Below are 26,945 nucleotides of genomic sequence, written 5' to 3'. Positions count from 1 at the left end.
TTCTGACATGTTTACCCCAAGAACAGTCCAGACCCCTGTCTGAATCATCATAGTTATTCTGAGATTCCCATCTTTGTGTAACCGGCAGGAAATGCTGACAATGGACTCATCTGCCCCTTGACTACAACAGTTTCAAGTACTGAGACAGGAGCAGACGGTGGCAGCAAAGGATGGTCTTTGTGCCACCCAGACCCCACCCCAACCTGGAGCAGGGGAGCCCTCTCCCAGCTGCATTCCCTACCCCCACCCTTCCCCCTTCACCTACAGTCGACTTCTGAGACCCAGTCAAACTCCATATTGGAGCAGCTTCACAGAAAGTCTCAAAAAATCAAAACTTCACCAAGAATACAGGCTTTCTGCAGCGAAGGCCACAGTTAAACAATGCCCACTCTTTCAAAACTCTCCTTATCATCTCAGAGGGTCTCAACAGAGGGAATTAATTCATAGAAAGCAGCCAGGACTTCAGCCCAGGAACTCCATAGGGCCCAGCAACCTACATTTTTAACAAGTTCCAAAGACCTCCCTTTGTGAAACACTTTAACACGTGTGGGTTTTGGTTTTTTTTTTTAATATTCAATCCTTTTCATTGAATAGATGATTTTCATATCTGGGAAAAAAATAAGCATTTCAACTTGTGAAAAAGTAACAACAGACACTAACCTGTGCTTTTGGTTTGATCACTATGGATGACGGCTGAATGGAGGCAGGAGGCAACTGCCCTCTGCTCCACCAGCCTTCCTATTAAAAAAAATTTTTTTTTATTGTGTAAAAAACATTAAAATAATTTTTATTAAATTTTTTTTAATTTTATTTCATACACAATATGAAACATACTACTTTTACCATATTTAACTGTACAGTTCAGTGGCACTAAGTACATTGATGTTGTTGTGTAACTCTCACTATCATCTATCTCCTGAATTTTTCCCCTTCCTAAACTGAAACTCTGTCCATTAATGCAAAGAGCTTACTCACTGGAAAAGATCCTGATGCTAAGAAAGACTGAGGGCAGGAGGAGAAGCGGGCAACAGAGGATGAGATGGTTGAATGGCATCATCGACTCAACGGACATGAGTTTGAGAAGACTCTGCGAGATAGTGAAGGACGGGGAAACCTGGCGTGCTGCAGTCCATGGGGTCGCAAAGAGTTGGGCACAACTTAGCACTGAACAACAGCAACAAGCCAACCCCCACCCCGTCACCCCCCTACTTATGGCCCCTGACATCTACCCATGTACTTTCTGACTATGAATTTGACTATTCTAACTACTTTGTATAAGGGGAATCAACAGTATTTGTCTGCCCCTAATGTATGTGAGTGAAGTCGCTCAGTCGTGTCCGACTCTGCGATCCCATGGACCGTAGTCTACCAGGCTTCTCTGTCCATGAGATTTTCCAGGCAAGAGTACTGGAGTGGGTTGCCATTTTCTTCTCCAGGGGATCTTCCTGACCCAGGGATTGAACCCAGGTCTCCTGCATTGCAGGCAGACGCTTTAACCTCTGAGCCACCAGGGAAGCCCATATTCCTAATGTATACTGGAATGCATTTTTAAGGTTAACTTAATTGGCCTTCCTCAATAGGGAAGCCATGGTGAATCTCAAAGCTAAGCCTCCCAGTCGGCCCTGGAAGACCCTTAGGAAGCAAACGTTCTTTCCCAGGTGCCCACCACAGCCTGACGCCTGTCTCAGGCCAGATGCCCTGGAATTCCATGCTGACGTGGGGACAAGAGAATGGCCATCACTGTAGACTTGTGTTTTCCATATTGGAGTGAGGGGCACAGTTGTACCCACATTTCATTTGGGTAGATACTTTCCTAAAGAAAGTGAAAGTCTCCTAGTCGTGTCCGACTCTGCAATCCCATGGACTATACAGTCCATGGAATTCTCCAGTTTCCCTTCTCCAGGGGATTTTTCCAACCCAGGGATCGAACCCAGGTCTCCTGCACTGAAGAAGGATACTCTACCAGCTGAGCCACAAGGGAAGCCCCACTTTCCTAAAGATTCTGTCATTAAATCTTCATGGTATTTTAAGGATAGGGGATATGTAAGGTAAAGGAGCTTTTAAAAAATAATTACAACTAACACTTATTGATCAGATATCGTTAATTCATGAGAAGGTCCCAAAGTAATGCCTGGTATATTAGTCTCTGCAGGTCATATATAATGATCGATTATGAAGTCAATATCAGCATTTCACATATGAGGAAACAGAGGCACAGAAAGGTTAAACAACTTGCCCAAGGTCACAGAGCTTTTAAGACACAAAGCAGGGATTAGACTCAGTCATGTTTCCAAGTCTGTGCTCTTGACTTCCATGAAAAACACTCATTAAATGTTTTTAAGTGACTCAGACACACTCTTCGGACCTGGGGAACTCATGAAAATGGGACAAACTTCAGTAACAAATATTTCAGGAATTACCACCCTCGAGTACTGAAAAGGAGGGTACCCCCCATTCCATTCAGATTTCTCTTTACTCTCCCACCCCCCAAACTAGGTAAGAACCAGCTCTAGCCAAAGAAGTTTGTCCTGGTTATACCTATAGGTGAAATTAACTCTCTGGTGAGACACTTTTTGAACCTAATAACATTACAATAGTTATTTTTCCTGAATTTTATCCCCCTCAAAATTCCATATCCCTTAGAGAGGATTTCAACTATATTACAGTATATACCAGGAGGTTTTGGGGTTCCCTGGTAGCTCAGCTGGTAAAGAATCTTCCTGCAAAGCAGGAGACCCTGGTTCAATTCCTGAGTTGGGAAGATCCCCTGGAGAAGTGATAGGTTACCCACTCCAGTATTCTTGCCTGGAGAACCCCCATGGACAGAGGAGCCTGGTGGGCTACAGTCCATGGGGTCGCAAAGAGTCCAACTAAGCACAGCACAGCACCAGGAGGTCTTAACAGGCAACAGTTAGTCAAATTCAAGATACAGCCCCTTTGGTAGTGGAATTTGGGTAGAGATGGAAGTGGTAAACAGGAAACAGGTAAAGAAAATGTAGGAGGTGAACACACACAAGTAAACACACGCATGCACACACACACATACACATAAACACAGGTGTGCATGTATGCACGCACACACACTTCCCTGAAGGAATAGTCCCGTCTCTAAGATGCGGGATTCTTTTCCTTCTAGTGTATACCAGCATGGAGCAGAAAGTTCCATCACACAGATATGGCTGGGTAAGCAGAGGCGACCCTGTGTGGGGGGATGTGCACAGGTCCTGAAGACATCCACTCAGCAGGGTTCGAATCAGGCTCCAGCCCGGTCATGCAGGCTGGTTCACTGCCCCAATGTCCCTTCCCTTATTTATAAAACAGACATGGTCACAGCTACTTCGGCAAGTGGTTAAATTCAAACAAGATCAATAAAACATGCAGCACAGTGACAAAAACATAAAAGGCAGTCAATAAAAGGGAATAATTATTGTGGTTAGTGATTCAAAGACATTCTTAAGCAGGCAACTACTTATTATTTCAACCAACAAGGATTTATTGGATGACTACCCTCTGTGCCCACGTTTATGAAAGAGAAAAGTTTAACTTAAGATTCTTGAGCTTTTAAAGGTGCTTTCAGTCTATCTGAAGACCAGCATATGAGATGTAGGATATGTATCCTCAGAGGAATAATTTAGGGGAAAAAAAGCCCAGTCACAGCTGTAATTATCAAATGTGTCCTTTTCACAGGAAATGGACAACTTGATTTGGGTCTTGAACAGTGAGTAGATGCATTCCACTAAATGATAACACCGCAACTCGCGCACACACACACAAACTCAGCCTAAAATACCCACTGGACTTGGATGATTCAAAATCTCCGTGGTTGGGCCACAGCATCCTTCCTGACCCTCAGACCCATACAGTTGTCTGACAGACATGACTTGAAGATAGTCCACAGACATCTCATGCTGTATATGTCCAAAACAGACATTGGTGGCCTATAACAGCTTCAAATGGTGACAATAAAGGAAAGAGGAGACTTTGTGAGCAAAGCAAAATGAATTCCAAAGAAACTTGACGTCGGGGATTTATAAGCAGGAGGCCAAAGGAGAAATTGAAGATAACAGCAGTAGAAACTGCCTGTAAAACTGCCCCTACATGGTCTGGGAGGAAGAAACAAGCCATAAAATGTATGCAGGGATTTCAGCTGTGGCTTTAATAAGCTCAGACAGATTTTTGTGCTGCTGGTTGGCCCCTCCCCCATATTATGAGATAAGTGGGCAAGTGGATAATTAATATGTCATGATATGATATAGAATGGGATATGCTGGCAAGGGAATGGAGTGGGGATTAATAAAGCCTTGTCTGGCTTCTGGTGTTGCAAACATCATCTCCTTGCTTGCACACACACAGTCAAATAATGAATAAAGCCAAGCTAGACATATTCATCTCATGGTTCCCTCAAGAAAGCCCTAACTATGGGGACCCCTGGACAAGCAGCATTGCTCTCCCCTCCACTGCGTCTCTGCAAAACATGAACCTCTCTGCAGGATTCTCTCTCTTGCTTAATGAAATCACTGCCACTGTCTCCCAAGCTAGAAACTTCTGATTGCACCCTCATCCCCTCTATCCAATTAATTGACTCCTCTTGCTGATTCTTAAAAATTTTTCTGGAACTTCCACTCCATCCCGTCTTAGTCCCCGGTTTGTTATAGAAAATCACTTCTTTGATGGCAAGGAATGGGACTCTTTTTATAAAACACTCACCATATTATCCAAAGTCTTTCTCTTCTGTCTGGCAATGCCTAGCAAAGAGTTGGCACTCACCAGGTATTGAGTGGGAAAAGAAGAGATTTTATTTAGCCATCCTGCTCCCAGCTTCCAACTCCTCTCACCTTTCTCACATTCTTGCCACACTTAAATATTATTTTTAAAGAAAAAAAAATCACGACAATGGGCTTTCCCAATGGATCAAGCAGTAAAGAATCTGCCTGCAATGCAGGAGACACAGGAGATGCTGGTTCGATCCCTGGGTCAGAAAGATCCCCTGGAGGAGGAAATGGCAACCGACTCCAGTATTCCTGCCTGGAAAATCCTATGAACAGAGGAGCCTGGTGGGCTACAGTCTATGGGGTCACAAAGAGTTGGACATGACTGAGCACACACATCACAATAATACCATCTTGCCCCAAGTCCTTCATTGGCATCCAATGACAAGGATGAAAATTCCTACCCAAGGCAGGTTTGGCATATAACATGCTCCACAATCTGCTTCCTCCTTCCTCTCCAACCTCTTCCATGATTCACTCTGGAGATTCTATCACTTCGCCCAAAGTTTCTGTGCTGTTTCCTCAGCCCCCAAATCAAGAACTTCCCCAGTTCTCCTGCATGTGCTGCTCACTCTCTCCAATGTTCTGTCTTCTCTAGACAGGAGAACCCCTGCCCACCATTAAGATCAAGGTCATCTCTTCACTGCCCTCTGACTCTCCCAGAAACGGGCACTTCCTTACCCTTCCTTAGGGTCTCAGGTCCTCTGAAAACAACTCACAGGACCGTAAAACACCACCTGACTGCCCCACCCACTTTGACTCCCCAGGGGGCCGAGCTGTGCCCTGTTCCTCATCATGCCTTTAACTCGGGCAGACTGGGGACTTCGGTCAAAAGTCATTTTCAACGATTTAAAAAAAAAAAAAAACAAATAAAAGAAAAAATGAAAAAAAAAAAAAAGGAAATAGCACAGAGCCTGGGAAACAAGCCCACTTGTGTATAAAAAAGTACAAAATGTATTCCATTGAACAGCTCCAAATAAGAGAAAGTTATTTCCAAAATCATTTTGAAAGAATAAGGGACAGACATTTGAAACAAAAGGTACATACCTCATACCATAATTGAAAATAAACTCTAGATGGATGGAGGAGCAAAACGTAAGAGTCATGGAAAAGGAACACAATACAAAGCAGAATGTTTATCCTTACTCTGAGAGATGAGATCTTTCTCTCCTTTAAAGCACTGAAGGAAATGAAAATGGAAAGACTGGCAGTTGGGGGTTCATACAGATTTAAAATATCTGTCCAAGGGAAGAAAAAAAATCATGAAATTAAAATAAAACACATTTTGGAAACCGTTTGCGTGAAATATGACACACAAATGGTTAATCCCAAGATTACCCCCCAGTTCATTCATATTTATGAGAGAAACAATTCTGTTGACAGTAGTAGAATAATAAAACAATAAGAATTAAAGCAACTTGAGGTTCTGTATAAAAATGCAACGAAGTTAGCCCATTTAAATTCTCTAAACCTCAGAGAGCTTTTGGGGCGTGTCACAATGAAGGTCTCGCCCGTGGGGGCACAATTTCTCCAGGGCCTGGGCTGCAGGGGGAGGAAGGGAACTACTCTGGCTCCAGATAGCTGTCTCCCCTCATATGCCCTGGGCTCAAATATCAGAGGAGCATCTTCTACAGGCAAGGTGTTTGCCACCATTTGATGGCAAGGATTAATTTGCAATTAACCAAGGTTAATTCGGTGTCTTTGACTGTGGAGCCCAGAATTTGTAATGCTACCTCTGGTCGCCATGTACGGCATGTGGGCAAGCTCTCAAGTTCCTCTTTAATTTCACCTTCAAATTCATCCTCTGCATACCTCCCCAGATTCTAAAAAGGCAGAGGTGGTCATGTCCTTCAACGCAGTTCTCCTCTTTCTTCTATCATATTTTCACCCTTCCTAATCTTGCCCTTAATATTTTGGTATAGATTTACATTTATTGCTTCATTAAACTTTTATTTATAAAAAAATTTTTTTAAGATTTTTTTTTTTTAATGTGGACCATTTTTAAAGTCTCTAATGAATTTGTGACAATATTGTTTCTTTTTATGCTTTGGTTTTTTGGCCATGAGGCATGTGGGATCCTAGCTCCCCTACCAGGGATAGAAACCACCACCCCTGCATTGGAAGGCAGTCTTAACCGCTGGACTGCTAGGCAAGTCCCTAAACTTTTATTTTATTAAAACAAGATGTACACAGTCTCATCCCATTTCTGTAATCTCAATTTTTCTAAATAGCAATCATTATGCTACTATTTCTGGATGTTTAAATTTTAGACATTTTCAATTGACTTTCTGTTTCCAACCATGAAGATTGAATTTTCTTATACTACAATGAGATATCACACCTGGTATTATAGGGTGGCAATTAACAACAACAACAAAAGAACTAGAAATAACAAGTGTTGGTGAGGATGTGGAGAGAAGGGAACCCTTGTGCACGGTTGCTAGATATGAAAATTGGTATAGCCACTATGGAAAGCAGTGTGGAATTTCCTCAAAAAATTAAAAACAGAACTACCATATCATATAGCAATTCCATTTCTGGGTATTCACACATTAAAAAACCCCCACTAATTCAAAAAATCTATCTGCCCTCCCTACATTCACTGCAGCATTATTTACAAAAGCCCCAATATGGAGACAAAGTGTCCATGAATGGATAAAGAAAATGTGATACATATATATACATATTATTCGGCCACAACAAGGAATGAAATCTCAATTGCAATGATATAAATAGACTTTAAGGGCATTATGCTAAGTGAAGTGGGTCAGACAGAGAAATGCTGTAAGATCTCACTTGTATGCAGGCTCTTTACAAACTAAAGAACAGATCATAGTTGCCAGAGGTGAGGTGGGACGTGGGTAGTGACGGATGAAGAGAGTCAAGAAGTACAAACTCCAGTTATAATACAAGTAAGTCATAAGGATGTGATGTACAGCATGCTGACTAACAGTGTATTAGTTTCAGGTGTTAAACATATTTATTCAATATTTGTATAAACTGTGATGGGATCACTACAATAATTTATATTACCACAATAATTTATTTACCTAACCTTTCGTTGAACTATTTATTTCTATCTTATTTTTAACTTCCAAGATCTCTATTTTTCTCTGATTATTACTTGAACATAGCACTTGAATTTTGTTTTGTGAATAAAATAAAACACTTCATGAATTAAGACATTAATTATAGTTTTAAAGTTTGTTATTAGTCTCTTTCCTCCAAATGCCTTTTCTATCCCAGTTGTTGTCATCAGGGTCTTATATAATATTCTCCTGAAATGTCTACAGATCCTGGTTGTCCTTTCTGATTTTAGAGTAAGACAGGTCTAGGTAGATGGATGGAGCCTTACTAATGTTTAATGAGCAGAACCCAGATATTTTGGGGATGGAACGGAACTATCGGATCTACTGGCCTTTTTCTTAGGTTGGATGGCTTCTTCCTCAGAGTGGCTTCTTCTAACTCTTGACTGCTGCTGCTGCTGCTAAGTCACTTCAGTCGTGTCCGACTCTGTGCGACCCTGTAGACAGCAGCCCACCAGGCTCCAGGATTCTAAACACTTGCAGAGGTAACGATGCCAAGGGTATCCATCCTCACGTAGCATACAGCCCTATCCTCTGTCATCAGTTCAGTTCAGTCGCTCAGTCATGTCTGACACTTTGCGACCCCATGGACTGCAGCACGCCAGGCCTCCCTGTCCATCACCAACTCCCAGAGCTTCCTCAAACTCATGTCCCAGTGAGTCGGTGATGCCATCCAACTACCTCATCCTCTGTTGTCCCCTTCTCCTCCTGCCCTCAATCGTTCCCAGCATTGGGGTCTTTTCCAATGAGTTGGATCTTTGCATCAGATGGCCAAAGTACTGGAGTTTCAGCTTCAACATCGGTCCTTCCAATGAACACCCAGGACTGATTGATTTCCTTTAGGATGGACTGGTTGGATCTCCTTGCAGTCCAAGGGACTCTCAGGAGTCTTCTCCAACACCACAGTTCAAAAGCATCAATTCTTCTGCACTCAGCTTTCTTTATAGTCCAACTCTCACATCCATACAGGACTACTGGAAAAACAATAGCTTTGACTAGATGGACCTTTGTTGGCAAAGTAATGTCTCTGTCTTTTAATATGCTGTCTAGGTTGGTCATAGCTCTTCTTCCAAGGAGCACACATCTTTTAATTTCAAGGCTGCAGTCACCAACTGCATTGATTTTGGAGCCCCCAAAAATAAAGCCTCTCACTGTTTCCATTGTTTCCCCCATCTATTTGCCATGAAGTGATGGGACCAGATGCCATGATCTTCGTTTTCTGAATGTTGAGTTTTAAAAAAGCCAACTTTGTCACTCTCCTCTTTCACTTTCATCAACAGGGTCTTTTGTTCCTCTTTGCTTTCTGCCATAAGGGTGGTGTCATCTGCATATCTGAGGTTATTGATATTTCTCCTGGCAATCTTGATTCTAGCTTGTGATTCATCCAGCCCAGCATTTCGCATGATGTACTCTGCACATAAGTTAAATAAGCAGGGTGACAATATACAGCCTTGACGTACTCCCTTCCCAATTTGGAATCAGTCTGTTTTTCCATATCCGGTTCTAACTGTTGCTTCTTGACCTTCATCCTCTGTCATCTTATGAACTAAAGCCCAGCGTTCATCTTCTCCAGAGAATAAACTTCCCATATTCCACCAGATAGCAAAGGGCAGTCTCTGGTTGTGTAAAGCCGAGGAAAGGATCTGGGGATATAGCTGTAATCCTTCTATTCAAATCTCTCTTCAGTCATCAGAAGGACCCAGAACCTCCATTTCCTAAGTCTCTAGTTTCTGAGGTGTGACCAGGCTACATTCTTCTGCCCTCCCCACTGCTTCCCAAAATACTAGAAGGATGGGTCTCAGCCTCACTCAGTTTGCTCTGTCAGTTACCATTCATTTACCCTCTTTCCATCTTCCAAATCTTTGTGGGTGTTTCTTCCCTGCCAGCCCAGCGTTTCTCATGATGTACTCTGCATATAAGTTAAATAAGCAGGGTGACAATATACAGCCTTGATGTACTCCTTTTCCTATTTCGAACCACTCTGTTGTTCCATGTCCAGTTCTAACTGTTGCTTCCTGACCTGCATACAGATTTCTCAACAGGAATGTCAGGTGGTCTGGTGTACCCATCTCTTTCAGAATTTTCCACAGTTTATTGTGATCCACACAGTCAAAGGCTTTGGCATAGTCGATAAAGCAGAAATAGATGTTTTTCTGGAACTCTCTTGCTTTTTGAAGCACAAGCTGGAATCAAGATTGCCAGGAGAAATATCAATAATCTCAGATATGAGATGACACCACCCTTATGGCAGAGAGTGAAGAAGAATTAAAGAGCCTCTTGATGAAAGTGAAAGAGGAGAGTGAAAACATTGGCTTAAAGCTCAACATTCAGAAAACTAAGATCATGGCATCTGGTCTCATCACTTCATGGGAAATAGATGGGGAAACAGTGAGACACTTTATTTTTTTGGGCTCCCAAATCACTGCAGAGGGTGACTGCAGCTATGAAATTAAAAAGTGCTTACTCCTTGGACTTCCCTGGTGGCTCATATGGTAAAGCATCTGCCTACAACGCCAGAGACCCTGGTTCAAACCCTGGGTCGGGAAGATACCCTGGAGAAGGCAATGGCAACCCACTCCTACACTCTTGCCTGGAAAATCCCATAGACGGAGGAACCTGGTAGGCCCCAGTTCATGGGGTCTCAAAGAGTCAGACACGACTGAGCGACTTCACTTTCACTTCACTACTCCTTGGAAGGAAAGTTATGACCAACCTAGACAGCATATTAAAAAGCATAGACATTACTTTGCCAACAAAGGTCCATCTAGTCAAGGCTATGGTTTTTCCAGTGGTCATGTATGGATGTGAGAGTTGGACTGTAAAGAAAGCTGAGCACAGAAGAATTGATGCTTTTGAACTGTGGTGTTGGAGAAGACTCTTGAGAGTCCCTTGGACTGCAAGGAGATCCAACCAGTCCATCCTAAAGGAGATCAGTCCTGGGTGTTCATTGGAAGGACTGATATTGAAGCTGAAACTCCAATACTTTGGCACCTGATGCGAAGAGCTGACTCATTTGAAAAGACCCTGATACTGGGAAAGATTGAGGGCAGGAGGAGAAGGGGATGACAGAGGATGAGAGGGCTGGATGGCATTACCAACTCAATGGACATGAGTTTTGGTGGACTCCGGGAGTTGGTGATGGTCAGGGAGGCCTGGCATGCTGCTGTCCATGGAGTCACAAAGAGTCAGACACGACTAAGCGACTGAACTGAACTTCCCTGCCATGAGAGCCTAACCTGTTTTTGTCCCTCATAGGCCACCATGCACTCTAGTCCTTTACTATATCTAAGTAAACTTTCTTGAGGGACCAGATCTAAGCGGTATATTCAAGGCACCATGCTACACTAAAGAGCACTGTGGAGCTCTCCCTTCCTCCCTGGGTGAGCCATGTTTTTATCTGCATCCCCAACTCTGCTGTTGATGTTCCCCTACTTACTTGTCTTTATCTGTCTCCTCTCTATAATTTTCCAGTCCTTCATGGACCTTCAAGATTAAGGTCAGATATCATCTCCAGTGGGAAGCCTGCCTAGGTCTTCCCTGTACATATTGTGCATGTCTCTGGCCTGACACACCCATGTAGATCACAGTGTGCTGGACTGATCTACTTGTACAGCTGTCTCCCTCCCTAGACAAGAAGTAAGCAGGCGAGGACAGTCTTATCCAAAGCCCTGCCTCCAGTGGGGGGAAAACCATCTGGCACATAATAGGTGCTCACTGATACTGTTCAACTGACGCATTTCCACTAAGCTCCATGTTAGAAGCATCTTCATTCTCAAAGGAGTACAAAAAATACGGCTGTGCTTATTTGACAACGTCCAAATAAGAAAGGCTAATCAGAGAGCACCAGGAAATGAAAACAGCCAGATGTTTTTCAGAGCTAAAGTCCAGGAACACAAAATAGCTTGCAACAGGGGTGATGTATGTTTTCCTAGTGATTCGAAATGAAGATATGCTTATTAGGCAGAGAGAGAGATTTAACAGGTTTCTCAGCTAATGCTGCAATTTTAAATCCATTTAAGATAATTTTCTTTATCTTGAATCTATTTTTCTCAGTAACCAGGATACTTAACTGATTTGTACAAAATCCATTTGAAAAAGAAATAATCTAGTCTAAGCAAGGGCACACTCTAAATGAAAAAAGAGAGATACCACAAATCTAACAGAAGATGAAGCATCTGTTTGAGAAGCCAAGGAGGACTACTGACTAGAAAATAGGATTATTTCCCCCAGCATCGTGATTTTCCCACCAATCTCTCTTCTCTCTTTCCCAAGGAGAAAACAAGCAATTCTTAAATCTGAGAGAACAGAACAAAGACCTCTCATAAACCAACCAAGAGGCAAAAAAACTGTCTCAAAGGTAAGAATCTCACACAAAAATTACACGTTGAAACAATCATAGGATGTACTTTCTCACCTACCAGCTAGGAAAAGCAGTATTGACATGCTAGTTTGGGAAGGGTCAGGTAAAATTCTAATAGCAGCAGAAACTGCTATAAAGTTTCTGGAGGAAAACATCTCTCTGTGTATCCAAAAGTATTTCCACAATGTGATCTAAGGATTATACCATTAGAAGTGTGGATTAAGAAAGTAAATGTCTGGACTTCCCTGATGGCGCAGTGGATAAGAGTCCATCTGCCAATGCAGGCGACACAGGTTCCATCCCTGGTCCGGGAAAACCCCACGTGTTGCCGAGCAACTAAGCCCATGTGTCACAACTACTGAAGCCCACGCGCCTAGAGCCCTTGCTCCACAACAAGAGAAGCCACCAGAATGAGAAGCCTGGATACCGCAATGAAGAGCAGGCCCGCTGGCTGCAACTGGAGAAAGTCCAAGAGCAGTAACGGAGACCCAGCACAGCCAAAAACAAATAAATAAAATGAAATTTTTAAAAATGAAAATAAATATTAAATCAATGTACATAAAGATTTGAGAGGGGAGATATTCATCAGTGGTATTTATAATACAGAAAATTAGAAAAAAACTAAATTTACAATAATAGAAACAATGATCACAACTAATAACACCAGAAAATGCTTGTCAAATAATGTTGCATGAAAAAAGGATAAAAGAAATATAGTTTCATAATCTGCATAGAAAAATAGACTCAAGGACAAGATGCTAAGATTTTACCAGTCATTGCCTCTAGGTCATGAGGTCATGGTAGGTTTTTTTTTTTTTTACTTAAAAATTTTTTGGATTATGTTTCTGTACATTTGTATTAAAATTTAAAAAATTTACTTAGCTTTATTTTCATAATCAATAGCACTATTTACTGATTTTGTTTGCATGTATATGCGCTTAGTCGTGGCCGACTCTTTGTGACTCCATGGACTTTAGCCCGCCAAGCTCCTCTGTCCATAGGATTTCCAGGTAAGATACTGGACGGGGTTGCCATTTCTTTCTCCAAGGGATCTTCCCAACCCAGAGATGGTACCTACATCTCCTGCATTGGCAGGCAGATTCATTACCGCTGAGCCACCTGGGAAGCCTCATTTATTGATTACGGAGGAGACTCATGAGATAAAAGCTTCTCCACTAGTTACAAACAGCAGGAGATAATGTCATAGACACGCATTTACACTATAAAGCCAACTCCTCTGAGCGACTGAATCAGAACTTACTTGGTGGGACGATAATCCGGAATGGAACGATCCAGTGAAATTTTTTCACTGAGGTAGGAATTGTAGCCATATTTCTCATGGGGTCCCTTGGCTTTCTCTTCTTCAGCAGGGGAAAGGGTGGCAGGAAGGCCTCCTTTGCCCCGCCCACCATAACCTTCAATGAGCCCAAGGGATTTGGATAAACCTAGAGAAAGAGAGAGGGGGAAAAAAAGAATTAGTTGAAAACCACCATACCAGGATATGTTATTCAGGCTAAAATACAGCTTCAGTGGAAATTTTAACATTACCCATCACAGAAAAGATTATGTCATCAACTTATCAATATTGGGAATATGCCCTGAGCACATTTAAACTGAGAGGAAGAGGACTTCCCTGGTGGCCACGGGTCAAGACTTCACCGTCCATTGCAGGGGACGAGGGTTTGATCCCTGGTCATGGACCTAAGATCCCATGTGCCTTGGGGGAAAAAAAAAACCCAAAAAACAGAACCAATACTGTAAAAATTGAATAAAGACTAGAAAAAAGAATTAAAAATTAGATTAAGAGGAAGGTCAAAGCATGACAAAGGTCCGTATAGTCAAAGCTATGGTTTTTCCAGTAGTCATGTACGTATATGAGAGCTGGACCATAAAGAAGGCTGAAAACCAAAGCATCAACACTTTCGAACTGTGGTGGTGGAGAAGACTCCTGGACAGCAAGGAGCTCAAACCAGTCAATCCTAAAGGAAATCAACCCTGAATATTCATTGGAAGGACTGATGCTGAAGGTGAAGCTCTGATACTTGGGCCACCTGATGCGAAGAGCTGACTCATTGGAAAGATTGAGGGCAGGAGAAGAAGGGGGTAAGAGAGGATGAGAAGGTTGGATGGCATCACTGACTCAATGGACATGAGTTTGAGCAAGCTCCAGGAGATACTGAAGGAGAGGGAAGCCTGGTGTGCTATAGTTCATAGGGTTGCAAAGAGTGTGACATGACTGAGCAACTGAACAACACCACCAAAGGAACTCTGAGGTGTGGGGTTAAGGCTGGTCACGCTCAGGAAGAACCTCTCCATCTTTTGGGGAGCTAGGGTGGATCGGGTACCAGGATGGGGTCTATAAAAGGGAAAGACTGCCAAAAGCAGGCACATGTGGACCAAAAATGGGCAGAATAGGGCCTGTCATCCTGCCCAATTTCCTGTCTTCATGAGCAATTACCACAAGGCTAGATATTCCAGGAGATGCCGGTAACAATGCAGAATAAGAACAGCCAGTAATAAGGAACTGCCAGACAGCAGGTGTTTTTGCTTCATTTGAACACAGAATAATATACAGATTGATTTTATCATGAGTTTAAAGTGTGTAACCGTCTGACACCGTTCTATATCTAATGGTTTTATTTAAATCTCATGTAAATGGCAAAAGGAAATACAAAAGTGTTTGAGAATAAATCACAGAGAAGAAAAGCCCATAAGGGTGATAACCGTGCCAAGTAGAGTAGGAGGCCTCTGTAACAACTTCACTGAGCAATTGCAGGTTCCGGGGATGGTGGCAGCTTTATACCTATTGTTCCATTTATACGATAAACAGCTTGATGGGTAATTTTTAAATCCTACAGTTATGGGAGGTTTTATTTCTTGGCTTGAAAACTTTTGTTGTGAAGGGCTCTTATTCTCTTTCACTGTTTCAAATGTTCAAGCTACTCTGTCCACCCTCAGGTGTGCTTACATGCACACGTGCACACACGCGCGCACACACACACACACACACACACACTTTGTGCACAAAAGTCCCACTGTTGCCACTGGTATGAAGACCATGGACCAGAGATGTCAACCGCATCCTCAGCTTTCATGATGGGCAGCCCACAGAGCCTAGGAGGACGCTGACCCCCCAGGAAAGCATTCCCAAGCAAGTTAAAGCCCAGTAAGTCTGCTCTGGTCACACGACGGCTCACCACCCCATAATGGAAAGACCTGGAGTCTCTTTCTCACTCCTCTGAAACTGCAAATTTATTTTCTGTGAAACAAAATCAAAAAGCAAAGCTTAAGCAGGCACCTCGGGGTTGATCTCAAGTGAACATCATTTTTCTACCTAAGAATCTTTTCCGCTGTCCACTGTATTCCTCAGGAACCCTGACATCTTTTCTGCCTGTCACCATCCAAACAGACAAACCATCAACTGAGAACTGGATTACTCCAACACTTTCTGCTTCCTGGTCTTTAACCTCTCATTCCACATCATTGTGCACCAACCATTCCAATAACATCACCTTTGCTGTGCTCCAAAATCTACAAAAACTCTTCAAATGTCAAGGACAGACACCTGTGTTGGATTTTTAAATCACCCATGAAAGGACATTGCTAGTGGGAATGTAAAATGGTACACTTACTTTGTAAAACAGTTTGGAAGTTCTTCAAAGTGTGAAGTATAGTTGTACCATATGACCCAGCAATTCCATTTTTAGGTATATACCCAATAAAAATGGAAAGATATGCCCACACAAAAACTTGTACACAAGTATTCAGAGAAGCATTATTCATACTAGCTAAGTGTCTATCACCTGACAAATGAATAAAACAAAATGTGGTATATTCAGACAATGTGATAATATTTAGCAATAAAAATGAAATATAGATCTTCCTCAATTTACAAAAGAGTTACATCCTGATAAATCTACCATAAATTGAAAATATCCTAGGTCAAAAATGCATTTAAAACATCTAACCTACTTAACATCATAGCTCAGCTTAACCTACCTTAAATGTGGTCAGAACCCTTACATCAGCCTTGTTGTGTTAGCCGTTCAGTCATGTCTGACTCTGCGGCCCCATGGACTATACCCCACCAGGCTCCTCTGTCCATGAAATTCTCCAGGCAACAATACTGGAGTGGGTTGCCATGCCCTCCTCCACGGGATCATCCCAACCCAGGGATCAAATCCACTTCTCTTATGTCTGCAGCATTGGCAGACAGGTTCTTGACCACTAAATTCACCTGGGAAGCCCGATATATATGATGTATAGAATATGACATAATTTTTAAAGATGAAAAAGAGATGATACTCTGTGTGTTTTTCTTCTTGTTTCGTGCACTTTCACTCACTCATCCTGGGTTTCCCTTTCCTTGCCCAATATCTGCCACCTTTTCTTGAAAGCCCCAACCTCAGTCCTCTGTGGATTTCTGGCCAGCATGGAACCCAAGGGTCAAGGAGGGAGGCTGGCCAATGGGACAGAATTGGCCTCCAACATAACTCAACAGCTTTCATGGAAAACCTCAGGTTCTTCTGCTTATTTCATCTGTGGACTCCTTTTTCTCTCTTTGGCTATACAGTATCTCTTTTGTCCAGTCTAAATAGATATCTTCCATTCCCCAGTCATTAAATGCCACCTCAAAAGATACAATGTATTTCAGCTGTGTTTGCCCAGCACCCTCCCATAGGCAGCCTTTCCAATGCAGGCAGAGGAGCCAGGGAGGAAATTTATTACAAAAGGGCATAGGAATTAAGACTAGGAATGCAGGCTAATCCTACCAAGGACACTTAGGGAATGAAACCTCCCAGTGAGACTTTTTTTTCCCTTTCTGAGACATTATTTCTTCCATTATGAAAGGCACCCACGTAGCAGTCTCAAAAAAAGATCATTCTCCAGAGTGCAATGTGACAACTAAAAATTATGTATTTTGTGGTCCATGTGCTCCCATTTTCCCCCCAATTGAATCTGCCAGAAAGGTTCAACAAAGCGGCAAAAATGTTCACTGGCATTTTAATGTGCTTACTTAGCAGGCCCCGGAAATGGTTGGCAACAACAAATACAAGTTCAAGTTCATCAACAAGACTCAGGTTGGTCTTTACTTAGCTGGGAAGAGATGCCACCAGGGCAAGTTGGGATGACGCCATGCGCCCAAGGAACTTTCTTTTCTGAAAGTGCCTTGTGCTTTTTGGCCGGAAGCAACTGTAGCCACAGAAGATGGATGTGAATTTGTAGGCATGGAAGCCTCAATTGACAAAAAGAAGAAAGAGGGAAACGAGGGAAGAGAATGGGGTGGCTTCTTGGGACCAGATTAGAGAGGACTTGGCATTGCCTTCTTGTCCCTTAGGTGCTGCCTCCTGAGTTACTGTAGCCAAAGACTGCAAAGCCAAGGGACGGTACTGGCAAGAAGTTGAAGGTGAGGAAAAAAGAAGAACAAATTGAGGTCACCCATCCCCTAGCACCTTTACTGAATATTCTTCGTGTTTCTCTCCACCCTGTTTCTCTGCTTCATGCCCTAGAGGATAAGACCTATATAGACAGTATCAAGGGTTCCCTTAGACTTCTGGCTTTGGGTTGGGCTTAACCATCAGGAGCTACCTTGAGAAGACTGATGGTCGAGAAGAGAGAGAGGTTGGGGTGTTTGGCCCCCAGTTCCCTCCCAACCAGATGTGGTTTGGTGGAGACTGCGCTCTTCTGTGGCACAGTCGTGTTCAGACAGGCATCTCTGACAGTTAGCCTAGGGCTAGAGCCAATCCCGTGTTCTGTTAACCATGCTCTCTTCCGGACCCTTCAGGCGTTGGCATGGCAACTGCTTCCTCTTCTGTTGCTAGCCCTGGAGTCATACACCATGACTGGCCATGCCTTGCTGATTTCCCTTAACTCTCCCCAAATCTTTGTAAATGTTTTGCTAAAAATCTCTTCAATCAGCCCTTCTGGGTGTGCCACTTGTTTCTGGCTGGGATATTGACAGATGCTCTATCTTACTCACACCCACAGGAAAACTTCTCCCGTGGTACCACAACTAGATACTCTCTTTAAGGGCAGGCGTGTGGTCACCCTAGTGCCTGACCTGTAGAAAGTTCTTAAGAGGGACTTTCCTGGTGGTCCAGTGGCTAAGATTCTGTGCTTCCAATACAGGGGGCCTGGGCTCAGTTCCTGGTTAGGGAACTAGATCCCACATGCTGCAACTATAGTTTGAATGCAACAACTAAGAACAACACAACAAAAAGTCCAAAAAAAACAAAAAAACCCCAAATGGTTGAGCATATGGATGAGTAGAAATGAGATCTGGAGACTGAAATTGGAGCCATCTATTATAAAGTGATGTCAAGAAAGAAAATTAAATACACACAAAAAAAGACATCTACTAGGAGAAGAGAAGAGGGATTAAGACTACATATTATAGTACATTTATATTCATAAAGAAAAAGAGAGTTCACACTGATGAATGTCACAGGGAAATCAAGCCTGGAAAAGGCCATTTGGTTTGGCAGAGAAAAGGGTACTGGTGACCTTGGCGATGGCCATGCCAGTGACATAAGAACTTCCAGGGCAGCATTTTGTTTTCTGGCTGTAACCAACCAGAATCTAAAATGTAAAGAACTCTATTTGTAGAAGCAACAGATATTACAATGCACTTAGAACTGTAAACAATAGGAGGAAAACTATGAAATTTCATTAAATGAATGAAATAAAACACACATGAACATCAGAGAGAGAGATGTATTTTTACTTAGAAGATGGAATGTTACAAAGATACCATTACTTCTTTTTAATGTATGGATCTAATGTAATTCCAAATAGAATCGTTTTCTGAAATAGAACAAAAGGTTCTAAAATTAACCCAGAAGAACACAGAGCTGATAACACTGGGACATTTTGTTTAAAAAGAAAAATGAAAGGGGGGGTGCCCTATCCAATATTAAGTTAAGAAATAAAGCAATAATAATTCAAGTGATGTGGTGACTAGGAGGAAATATTACATAGATGCAGAGAGGTAAGGCTCTAAACTGTCTCTCTCTCTCTCTCAAATAGCCATCCAATTTTCCAAACATTAATAAAAATAACCTCCACTTTTGGAATTTTAGAAATTCCTTTCTAGTGCAGTCAACACCAAATTTCTGCAGGATACTTCATGTGGATGAGGGAGTGGCTTCATCCATCTCACACAGAGCCCAGAAATCCCAAGGTGCCCTGGCTTGATAATTTGATAACCCTCCAGCAAGAGCAAATCACTCTGCTCACTTCTGTCTTCGATTGGCCCAAGCTACAAAGGCTCCATAGTGGCAGCAAAAAGTAAAGAACCCAGGTTGTAAATCCACTCCCAGCTGCCTCCCCACCTCCCTCCGTATAACTAAGGCCATCATTTTCTCCAGGGTTACAGTTTAAACTGATGAGTTTACAGATAACCAGCATTATTCTTTCAGAAATCAGGACTCACAACAGACACACAAACTCCAGGACAGAGATGAAAACACAATGCAATCTGGTGCCTTGTCAACTCATAAAGCTCCTCTTCATCCTGGCAGCCGCAGCCTAGTGTCAGGGAAACCATACACACACACACACACACACACACACACACAGCCAAAGAGCCTAGCACATTGCGTGGCCTTCTTCCAGTGGGCAAGCATGTGTTGGGGGGGTCTTGACAGAGGCCCTAATGCCTCCTGAAGGTCACAGAGTCCCAGAGAGATTCCACATGATGCTAAAGCATTTGAAAAACTGATAAAACATACAGACAAATCAGGAAGTTGCAGCCATAAGCCATAAGTAGTGAGCAATAATTCCAGATTTATTCTTGGGATTCCATGTACTCTTGGGAGAGTGAGGGGACCACTCGTGGCTCGAGGAAGCCAACGTGACCACAGAGACAGATGGGATGCTTGATAAATGTATGCAGATTAAATTATTAAATTTATTATTTAATTATTGAAAAGCACTAATAACTAAGATAATGTATACACATGTGTGCATGTGTAATGAAATATTACTTGGTCATAAAAAGAAATGCCACTTGCAGTAACATGGATGAACTCAGAGATTATACTCAGTGAAGTTAAATGGAGAGAGACAAATACATGTTATCACTCATATGTGGCATCTGAAAAACTGGTACAATGAATTTATTTACAAAACAGAAATAGAGTCCTAGATGTAGAAAATAAACTTATGGTTACCAAACAGGAAGATGCAGGGAGGGATAAACTGGGAGATTGGGATTGACATATTGTGAAAGTCGCTCAGTCATGTCCAACTTTTTGTGACCCCATGGACTATACAGTTCATGGAATTCTCCACTCCAGAATACTGGAGTGGGTAACTGTTCCCTTCTCCAGGGGATCTGCTCAACCCAGGGATCAGACTCAGGTCTCCCTCATTGCAGGCAAATTCTGCACCAGCTGACCAACCATACATACTACTATGTATAAAACAGGTAATTAATAAGGACCTACTGTATAGCACCTGGAACTCTACTCAATACTTGTAATTACCTATATGGAAAAGGAATCTAAGAAACAGTGGATATAGGTACATTATAACTGATTCACTGTACTGTATACCTGAAACTAATTACATCATTGTAAATCAATTACATTGCAATAAAAATTAATTTTTAAAAGGACAGTGAGATAATTAAACAAGAAATGACAGGCAGATCAATGGAACAGAAAAGCTTATCTAGAAATACTGACAAAAGAGAGTGGAAGCACCATTTTTGTAACAACTGTTAGTTTTACAGACAAATTTTCATTAGACACAAAGCATTATACTAAGCACTTTAATTATTATATATGTGTACTATTAATGTTAAACATACATGCTAACTATATAAATGTCTGCTATATCTATCTAACTATAATATTTCAAATTCATTTCTCAAATTACCCCTGGTGCTAGTTCTCACCTATCTTTGGTTTATTTTTTGTTTGTGGTGGTTTTTTCTTTAAGAATTTTTTGATGTAAATAATTCTTAAAGTTTTTATTGAATTTGCCATAACACTGCTTCTGTTCTCTGCCTTGGTATTTTGGCTACGAGGCACGTGGGTTCTGTGCCTTGGTATTTTGGCTACGAGGCGAGTGGGTCCCAGCTCCCAACCAGGGATCGAACTCACAGCCCGACACTGGAAGGAGAAATCTAACCACTGAACCACCGGGGCACTCCCTCCCTTATCTTGGGACTCTGTTCCTTCCCTGCATCCCTTTCGTCACCAACCAGATTCAAAGGCACGTCATCTCTTCCTTGAGTTACTGCGTCAACACATAACCCTGTGTCTTGCAAAGTGAGCTTTCTAACATACACAACTGACCACTGCTTGCTTAAAATTCATTAGTGCATTCCTGCTGCCTATGGGGGAAAAATTCCAAAAATTCTCATGTAATATACAAAGTCACTCACTAGCTGATTCCCTGCCCAGCCTCAGATTCCACTTCCTTCTCTGCTGCCTCCTTTTAGCTGTCCCACCCTCTTCTGAGGCTTCTACACAGCCACTGCCCCTCAGTGCCTGTGGCAGTCACCCTCGTTATTCTATACAACCCTGCAAACCCTTGCAGAGAACTACCCAGCCCAGAAAATCAGATGCCGCTCCTTGGTAAGAAATCTCAACCACACCCTTACTCCCGTCCTGTTACAGGTGTCCTCGGCTGTTCACTTACAAGGACACAGGCTTCCTGTGAACAGGAAGACATCGCTGTGTCTTACAGATAGCCTGGCACATACATGAACCTCATGTATGCTGTACACATGAATGAATGGACAGATAAACAAAAAGCAAGTGAATAAATGAGTAAGTGCAGGATAAGCTGGGCTGCCCAAATACATGACCAGGTTCTAGTGTTGATACAGAAATCTCCTGGAGACATGTCGGAAATGGGTAAACACTGCTTCATGGACTCATGTCAAATCATTATTGATTCCCCAGTTCATATACTAGTATGATGATCTTGACATCTGTTGACATCTGCTGACATCTGCATTATTATGCTGATTTTGACATTTTCTGTCCTGTATGCTCAGTGCTTCCCAGACATGATGTCCAAAGGTTATGTTAGTCTTAATATCTTCAGTGAAGGCTTAGGAGTTCAGTTACACCAGTTGCTTCCTGAAGGAAGAGAACTGAATAAATCATCCTCTAAGACAAATACTGTTAAGTCCCCTACACACAAACCAGTTCTGTTCTGAGAGCGTGTTTTGTCAGTCCAGCAAAGTTAGCCTAGGTATCCAACTAACACAATCAGCTGTATAGTACTGTACTGTAATAGGTTTATAATACTTTTCACACAAGTAGTACATTAAAAAGCAAACACAAAAAATAAAGGATACATTTTAAATCTTATGGAATCCCCTGGTGGCTCAGACGGTAAAGCGTCTGCCCGAAATGCAGGAGACCCAGGTTCGATCCCTGGGTTGGGAAGATCCCCTGGAGAAGGAAATGGCAACCCACTCCAGTACTCTTGCCTAGAAAATTTCATGGATGGAGGAGCCTGGTGGGCTACAGTCCATAGGGTCGCAAAGAGTCAGACACGACTGACCGACTTCACTTTCACTTTCAATCTTATAGTACAGTACCTTGAAAAGTATGGGAGTACAACAGCTGGCATACAGGGGCTGGCATTGAGTGAACAAGCATGAAGGGTTACTGACTGGAGGAGGAAGAGGGGTGAGAGATGGTAAAGCTGAAGGATTGTCAGTAACAGGAAATGGAAGACAAGCTGCAATTTCACTCACACCTGACGTTGATGGAATGCACAGTCGCATCTCTGAAAGTTCACAACTTGAAGGTTTGTATGTAGGGGACTTACTGTACATGAAAAGATGGCCTACATCATTTGTCATCAGGGAAATGCAAATCAAAACCACAATGAGAGGTCATCTCACGCCTGTTACAATGGCTTTTTATCAAAAAGACTAGAAACAACATCTGCTGGCAATGGTGTAGAGAAAAAGGAACTCGTGTTCACTGCTGGTGGGAATGTAAACTGGTGCAGCCACTACAGAAAACAGTACAGAGATTCCACAAAAAAATTAAAAATAGAGTTACCATATGATTTGGCAATTCCATATCTGGGTATCTATCTGAAGAAAATGAAAACAATACCTTGAAAAGCTAACTGCACCATCCTGTTCATTGTAGCATTATTTCCAATAGCCAAGATATGGAAACAGACTAAGTGTCCATCAATGGAAGAATGGATAAAGAAGCTGTGGTATATATACAATATATACACATAATGGGGTACTGCATGCATGCTAAGTCACTTCAGTCATGTCCGACTCTGTGTGACCCCATGGACTACAGCCTGCCAGTCTCCCCTGTCCATGAAATTCTCCAGGCAAGAATACTGGAGTGGTTTGCCATACCCTTCTCCAGGATAATGGGGTATTAGTCAGCCATAAAAAAAGAATGAAATCTTGCAATTTACAACATGAAGGAACCTTGAGGGCATTATGCTAAACGAAATAAGTCAGACAGAGAAAGACAAATACCATATGATCTCTACCATACATGAAATCTACAGATGGAAATCAAGTGTATTCAGGGTGGTATGGCCGTAGACTGAAATCTACAAATACACACATACTTTATCAAGCTCACTGATGCAGAGAACTGATTGGCGGTTGTCAGAGGCAGAAGGTAGGGGGTAGAAAAAAATAGGTGAATTGTTTTTGTTTTGTTTATTTTCTGGTTTAAATCAATTGAATTTTTAAGAAATGTGTAGCTTGGCTTCTTCTATTCAGTGGTCCTACTTCTCTCTTCTACACCTATCATGCAATAATTACACTTCCATATAATTTTCAAATATTTCAAGGCATTATCATGACCTGTCTTCATTTTTGTCTAAACTAAACATATACATTCCTTCAACCACCTTTATACAGCCATGTTTTCAAAACTTCCCTGATACTTAGTCTCCTTGGGCTACTATAACAAAATACTAAAGACTAAGTGGCTTAAATTAGGGGTCCTAAACCTCTGGGATCTAATGCTTGACGATCCAAGGTGGAGCTGGTGTAATAACAGAAATAGAGTGCATGATAAACGTAATGTACTTAAATCATCCCCCCAACCAGGTCCATGGAAAAAATGTCTCCCATGAAGCTGGTCCCTGGTGCCAAAAAGACTGAGGACCACTAGTTTAAATAACAGACATTGATCAGAATTCCAGAGGCTGGGAAGTTCAACATTAAGGTGCCAGCACGTTGGGTCCTTGGTGAGGGCCTGCAGACAGACACTTTCTTGTCGTGTCCTCACATGATAGAGAAGGAGCAAATCGTGTCCTTTCTTCTTCTTATAAGGGTATTAATTCCATCAGGGGACCCAACCCATGATCTCATCCTGTTCATTGTCATTGTACAGTTTCTAAGTCGTGTCTGACACTTTGCGACCCCATGGACTGCAGCACGCCAGGCTTCCTTGTCTCCACCATCTCCTATAGTTTTCTCAAGTTCATGTCCACTGAGTTAGTGATGCTATCTAACCATGATCTCATCTAACCCTATTTAATTCCAAAAGTCTCCACCTCCTAACATCATCACATTGGGGGTTAGGGTCACAACATATGAACTGGAGGGGTGGGGGGAGCACACACTTTGATTCCATAACAGATGGCCATCCACTGCTGGGTTCTGTCCCAGAAGACAAAGCGATGACTAATAAAGTCTCTTGACATGTGCTCCCCACCCCCGGAGCCAGAATCCTGGAAGTACATTCCTGCCCATTATCCAAACTGCTCATGCAGCCTTTACAGTTCCAAGAGATATGAATCACTGTTATTTGCTTGAAGTCCTTTTGGAACAAACTGTCTATAAATTTTCAAACTGCAGTTTTATTCAAAATGGCATGTCTTACACGTATTATGAACTTTAGACTTCCTGGAATCTTTCTACAAAGATCATTTAATTTGAGCCTAAGAATAGCCCCATCCACAGTCAGCATATAGGAGAAGGGAGGCCCAATGAGGATGAAGAATGTTCTTTAGGTCACTTAAAGTAGCCAGGGGTGGATACAGATCCTGGGTTTCTGTATACCAGGCTGCCAAGCATGCCTTAATGAAATGCACTCTCAGATTTCATGCCACTGTGATGAAAAGGATCAAAAAGTCCTGAATCCCACTCTCGATGCCAAGCAAACATTGGCATAAACAACCCCCTGTGTGTGGAGGTGATAAATAAATGTCTTTGGCCTGGCCCAGGCTCTGGCTGATGCATCTGCCTGAGTGTGGAAGTGAAAAGAGTATTTCTAACAAGATAAAGAAAAGTCTGGCAATTGTCAGTATTGCTCAGAGCAGATGGATGAAAGACCCTGGCTTCACAGGTTAACTGTGTCATTTAGCCGCACATCACTTACAAAACTACACAAAAGGAAAATAAAGCTGACCCAGGGCTGCTTAGGAAACATGCTGAATTGAAGAAAGCCCTCTGCCACAACCTAAGAAATCTGCTGGCGTCAAATGCACACAAGACTCTGCAGACCAGGCCCCCTGCCACATTCGCTCAGCACCTGTCGGGTCTGATGGCTTTCAGAGGAAATTCCTCTCCTCCCTTCTCATGCCCCGAGCCCACCTAGGATTTTATTCCTAGTGAGGGGGTTAAAGAGGCGAGAGAGAGGGCAGTGAACATTAGAAACACTGCTGCTGCTGCTGCTAAGTCACCTCAGTCGTGTCCGACTCAGTGTGACCCCACGGACTGCAGCCTACCAGGCTCCTCCGCCCATGGGATTTTCCAGGCAAGAGTACTGGAGTGGGGTGCCATTGCTTTCTCCGTTAGCAACACTAACCTTCACCAAATTCTGCAAAAAGCATATAATTTTAAGAGCGTATGTGCAGATCCACATGACACTGTGTTCATATCAGAGAAAGTAAATTATGAATTCAGGAAACGATACGGAAGAGTAAGACAGACAAGAATGAACCACCCTAGGAAAATGTCGCTACTTCCTTCACCCACCAAAATTATCAGTATCACTATCTTTGAACATAAACAAATGCACACACCCCACCATCACCTCCATCACTACGGACACGATCACCTTACCACCATCACCACCACCACCATTCCTAATAAACTGTTAGAACTTTAAAATAAGATACCTACTCTCAACTTTAAAATAAGATGCCTATGCTATTCAGAAGCACCACAAGTTTAAAAAACACACATCCAGTTTCTCAGAAAAAGACCCTATGGCAAGATTCCATTTACTTATAAGGGAATTTTTTTCTCCTCTCCTTTAAGCACATCCCCAAGGTAGTACCTTGGACTTTTGTTCAACAAATATAGACTCTCTGCCCTCCACACCCCTGGGAGGAGTACCCATCCCACCTCATTAACATTAAGCCTGACCATCTGGCTGGGCAGAACGTACTTCCCCACCCTTAACTCTAAGCTTGATCACAAGACTTGCTTAGGCCAAAAAGGGACTAGTGGGTGTGACATCAGGAGAGGCTTGAAATGTGCTTCCACTGTTGGTCTTGGTCTCCTCAACTTGGTATCATCATAATAACATGCTTTGGGTGGCCCACTGGTCCAAGGAAGGGAAGAGACACACGGGGTAGCTGGATCCAATGTGTAGCTTAGAACCAAGCCCAGCCAAACTCAGCACAGATCAGCCAAACTTCAATTTATCTGAAAACACACAAGAGAAAGAAAAGCTTCAAGAATAGCTCCCTTTCACATTTCTGGCCTGATTAATGAAGATTGTTGGATATTGGTGCCACTAAGTAAGATGGAGAAACAGGGAG

The 26,945-nt window shown here is 42.4% G+C and overlaps 1 protein-coding gene across 2 annotated transcripts in view; it reads right to left on the bottom strand.

The window, feature by feature from the left end:
* The window catches only part of GALNT17 (polypeptide N-acetylgalactosaminyltransferase 17), a 430,675-nt gene that overhangs the window by 249,536 nt on the left and 154,194 nt on the right, over positions 1 to 26,945 (bottom strand). For both annotated transcript variants that reach the window (XM_025275599.3, XM_025275598.3), the window contains exon 2: positions 13,477 to 13,660. In XM_025275599.3, coding sequence (XP_025131384.1) covers positions 13,477 to 13,660 — 184 coding nt within the window. The remainder of the gene's footprint in view (positions 1 to 13,476; positions 13,661 to 26,945) is intronic.

This window comes from Bubalus bubalis, chromosome 24 (assembly GCF_019923935.1).
Source record: "Bubalus bubalis isolate 160015118507 breed Murrah chromosome 24, NDDB_SH_1, whole genome shotgun sequence".
NCBI lineage: Eukaryota > Metazoa > Chordata > Mammalia > Artiodactyla > Bovidae > Bubalus > Bubalus bubalis.
Note: the sequence above shows the minus strand (reverse complement) of the source record. Positions and strands in the feature narration are given on the sequence as shown.